This window comes from Opisthorchis viverrini (assembly GCF_000715545.1).
Source record: "Opisthorchis viverrini unplaced genomic scaffold opera_v5_421, whole genome shotgun sequence".
Classification (NCBI taxonomy): domain Eukaryota; kingdom Metazoa; phylum Platyhelminthes; class Trematoda; order Opisthorchiida; family Opisthorchiidae; genus Opisthorchis; species Opisthorchis viverrini.
In genome coordinates, this window is record NW_008752082.1 from 360,734 (window position 1) to 365,319 (window position 4,586).

Genomic DNA, 4,586 nt, shown 5'->3' on the forward strand with positions numbered 1-4,586 from the left:
TCTTGGTCTGGCTGCTCCCCTTTGGCCTTCCTGGCATGGTTGCACCTTGTGGAACGAAGTTCCAGCCAGTGTAGCCCGCAGGATCGTTGCAGCACTGAAGCCCGACCACCACGTCAAGGTGGCAGCTTTAGGTCGGGATGGCAGCTTTAGGTCGGGTTTGAGATACGAACTCATTACCTTGAATAAATATATATATATATATATATATGAGAGATTTTTTCGTTCAACTGTTTTACTAAAGTTTCCACCCCTGACATTCCACGTAGGGTAAGCTCCTTCAGTGTTTAGGCACTAGAGCATACTAGGGGGTGTCTTTTGGGCTACTTAATTGTGCCCCAAATGTTTGAAATTTACTGAGCCTAGATATCAATGGAAACGCTAAGCCTCGACACAACAAAGGTCGCGTTGGATAGTTTAGTCGACTGGCTCCTTGGACTTAGATGGAAGCAGTCAGTCCACACAGTGGCAAAAGGATGGACAGGGTTCCGCGATAGTTTCACCTGATTTTCCAGAAAGTATCTCTACTCGTATCTGCTCCAGCTCACCACATATACGCCTGATTAAAAAAGCACTGTACGTTTTAAACTGCATTGTATTTGCCACTTAAGGATTCCACAAAACCTGCAAAATCATTACCCTCATAAAACAATCAAACAGAATTTTACAGGGGCAGTCGGATAGCCTTCGGTGAGTCGGATCTTAGGGAAGCCAGTGAATGTAGGACAATAAACAACCTTGCTCAAGTATCTGGAATTCTAAATTTAGTAAAACTTTAACAGTGAGATGGAGAATAAATCACTCATCAGAGGCTTACTTCAAATTTTTCCTGAATCACATTGGAAGTACATACAAAGATCAAACAGACGGTTTTCGAAACCTCTAATTGTAGGTTTAAACGCTTGCTGCTCAACTCATTAGGAGAGGTTAAAATGTACTCCAATTCGGATAGCGGCAAAATTTTTATGAATTTACTTGGAATCATTGGATTTCAACTTCGACAGCAGTAAGCTCATATGGCTATTTCTACCGGGGCCGTCCGAAACCAACCTGCGTGGAACTCGCAAATCTTGTTGTTAATATATCCCCTTTTGTGGGAGTGCAAATCACTCAAAAAACTTTAAGAAGAATAGAACAACAGTTTCTCAAGATATTCTGGACTTAATATGCGGGCTAGAACGTCAGACTCCATTGAAAACTAGGTTGAAAAAGGGAAACAAATGGCAGTAGAAAGGCTTGTTCTACACAACGCAAACTGGCAAAATGATTACTGGATGCACTGAAACCGGTTTTTGATTACCTGTTCAGTAGCAAATTCAAATACAATTTCTAGCTGTTAGAAGAACCAAGAAAATTAGGCTCTGTGTAGCAGCTCCCTCTCATCTAAGTTTTCAGTTTGCTGCCCATCAATATTTCATTCCATGAAATAGCTGAATTCATTTACAGGCAAGTAAATGAGGAGTCTTTGCACTTCATCATACCGCATATGCAATTCATACGACTGATTTGAGCATCCGCACTGAATGTCAACCTAAGATGTCAGGGCACTTGTCATTTCCCGACTAAGGCAGTTAAAATGAAAATTCCTCTAGGTCCTACATAAGCTGAAATCTTCGCAAAGGCCATTAAAACTAGGGCTCAAACTTCGACTGCGTAACCGACCTCATGTGTGCGTTGCACCGACGAATTTCTAGCTACCAGGAAGTCACGAGAATGAATACATGGTACTCAGAGCGCTACTTAACCCTCTCCGCTTAAACAATAAACCTAGTTTAGAAAAGAAACTGAACAGATATATTTGATTTCTTCCCATTTTGATGTGACTCATGACCAGTGAAACCATTTACAGAACAACCATTCGTAAGCACTGCTGAACTGCGGAAAATCTGTTTTTTTTTACCGGATTCATGTAATACAAGCATTAACTGGTCAGAACTTTGCACAGTAGATCCAGAAAATTTTCTGTAGTGGCATTTCGGATTAACCGAGTGACCTTTGACGCCGTTGAGTGTGGCGATTATTCCGAGATACGTAGACCTTCAAGGTGGAATGTATCAACCTTAACTTCAAACCTGACGGGAGCGACGTCAGTGACATCATAAAATGTCGAATGGCAGCTGCAAAGCAGAGGACCAAATACACCAAGTTTATCTGTATGCACAGAACAAATCCCGTCGTAGCGTCGCCAAACAATTTTCACTAACCTCCGCCCAACACCTGACGATTATCCACGCAAGTAGAAATGGCAATAACATGTTAAACTCCATCAAAATAATTTGACCTAGTAATTTCTCAGTCCACCTTACACCCGTTAACTTTGCAGTCCTATAATGCACCGTGAATCTCTTGCTCGGTTTGATTAATAAATATATTTCTGAAACGAGCAGCTCCAAACACAGGCAGTGATCTAGTTGTCCAGAGACCAGTTTCCTTCAGAACTAGATGAGATCCACTAAAACTAATACGCGTGGGTGTGCATACACAATTCTGCTAATGCAGACATATAGACAACAATAAAACGAATAAGTGCCAGAAACACATGCAACTCAGGACATCTATATAACACCCCAACAGTTTGTCGAAAACAATAAGTCTACTTATGTACGAATTGTTCGCTAGTTCGAAAACAACCCCCTACTCATGACTGGCGTGACAGTGTCGTCATACTTGTTTACTTTCAGACTACTCATAAGTACACAGAAGTCCACGTGCAAATAATGGCACTGAATATCCTTTCCATAGTTGTATAGTATAACAGCATACTATTTTTGGAGAACACACTGTCCATTTTGTTACTGATATCTTATCGACGGTCGATGATCTGTTTTACTCTTCCTGAGGCCACTTAGATAGGGGTGTTCCCTAGTTTTTGCCAACCTTACGTACTAACTTGTGCCCAGTTGATGAATTAAACTTATTTGTAAACTAAATTGGTCTTAACGGAAGACTCAAGTAAATCTCAGCTGATTCACACGTTTTGATAGCCTTCGAGAAGCGTACTGAGAAGGCTGCAATAATATACAAGAAAGAAACATCAGGTGGTCGTTGCGCAGCACATTCAGCAGAAGAATAAACTAGTGGTTCTAATTGGATCGTCTTAAGTATCCTGTTAACACCAACTTAGCTTGCAAGTGAACTTATTGGGGTAGTTTTCTGAGAACCTACAGCTAAAATGTAACAGTTTTCAAACTAGGCTATGCTGACTCTGGCAGACTTACACAAACTGCATACACACATATATATACAGAAAATATTTGTAGCCCCTACGCGTGTTTCCTATTATTGAAAATGAAAATAATTTACCTCAGTGTTGTTCATTCTTCCAAAAGTCCATAAATTTGTGTTTGAAAAAGGCGCATACAAATGTGTAAATTATCATAAATTCTCCAACATTCTTTCCTCAATAGAGACGTGCGCAAATTTTCCTCACGTCCCTTGAGATCAGTTTGCAACCGACTTATTTAAATGCACGCCCCGTGATTTAAATTGGCTTCCAGTAAGAAACCGACCGTAAGCTTTGCGAGGTGCACAACTAACTGGCAATCTGTTATTCGGACAAACTGCGAGATAAATAAGTCATATCCTCTACTACTACTTCATTCTTCCTTCTTCAGGGAAATCATTTAAATCGGCCGATCAGAAGTGGCCTTTTATTGGGGCCAGCATGTCGATAGAGGCGATGTTTGGCCGTAACCACGCGGCCCTTTTTAAGCAACAGTTTCTTTAATGCCACCGAATACAGTATTTTACTGCAAGATGGAACAGAAATACATGCTACACGTGTTTCAAGTCCTCTTAACTTCGATTCACTGTCAAATTCTACAATTCGGATAAGATTCTACTGTAGAATCACAATGATCCAGCACTTGGTAATACAACCATCCGTCTAAAGAAAGGTAATCAAAATGGTCTACCTCTCAATAAGTCATTGTTGATAATCCCTCTTCCCTCAAAGTGGTCTCTGCAATCCTCATTGTCGGTCTTAATGATAAATCGGTCATGCTTGTCAGTGACCAACAGACCTGCGAAATTTACAGGCAATGAGGGTGTTTCAATTTCATCTGCAGATCGTTTACAGTATGTGAATGTTTTTTTCTCGCAGGCTGAGGACTTTTGTCATTGTCCTCATAATACACGATTACGTGGAGACAACAATGAAAGTTAAAATTCCTACAGCCATAACCTAAGATTGTCTGTGCGCTTCACCTTCTGGTGGGAGAGTACCAATGTCGATATCTTTTGACGTCCGGCGGGATCGATTTGCAAGCATGTTGCGAAGAGCCTATTGTGGTGCGTTGGATTGCACAAAATTGTGCTGTGCAAAATTCTACACACTATCCCATTAGGTTCTTTCCGTAGACAGAAGTTCAGGTAACCAGTCTCCTGACCCTCCAAATTTGAGGTCGACACTTACGCTACCCCCCAATCCTAACCAACAACTGATGCCATACTTTGGAGCGCCTGACCTAATATCTTTGTTTTATGGACGTCACAGCATCGTTCATTATGCATGGGTGACCTATCAGTATTTAAGTCCACATATATGGTTTGCAGAGGACCATCTTAGCCAACAAACCATAAATCGAGCA

At 41.0% G+C, this 4,586-nt stretch overlaps 1 protein-coding gene across 1 annotated transcript in view; it reads left to right on the top strand.

The window, feature by feature from the left end:
• The window catches only part of T265_10925 (hypothetical protein), a gene marked incomplete at both ends in the record, with an annotated part of 43,258 nt that extends 39,534 nt beyond the window's left edge, over positions 1 to 3,724 (top strand). The window contains one exon of the mRNA XM_009177441.1: positions 3,612 to 3,724. Within this exon, the coding sequence (XP_009175705.1) occupies positions 3,612 to 3,724 (113 nt within the window). The remainder of the gene's footprint in view (positions 1 to 3,611) is intronic.
• Positions 3,725 to 4,586: the final 862 nt, after the last annotated feature.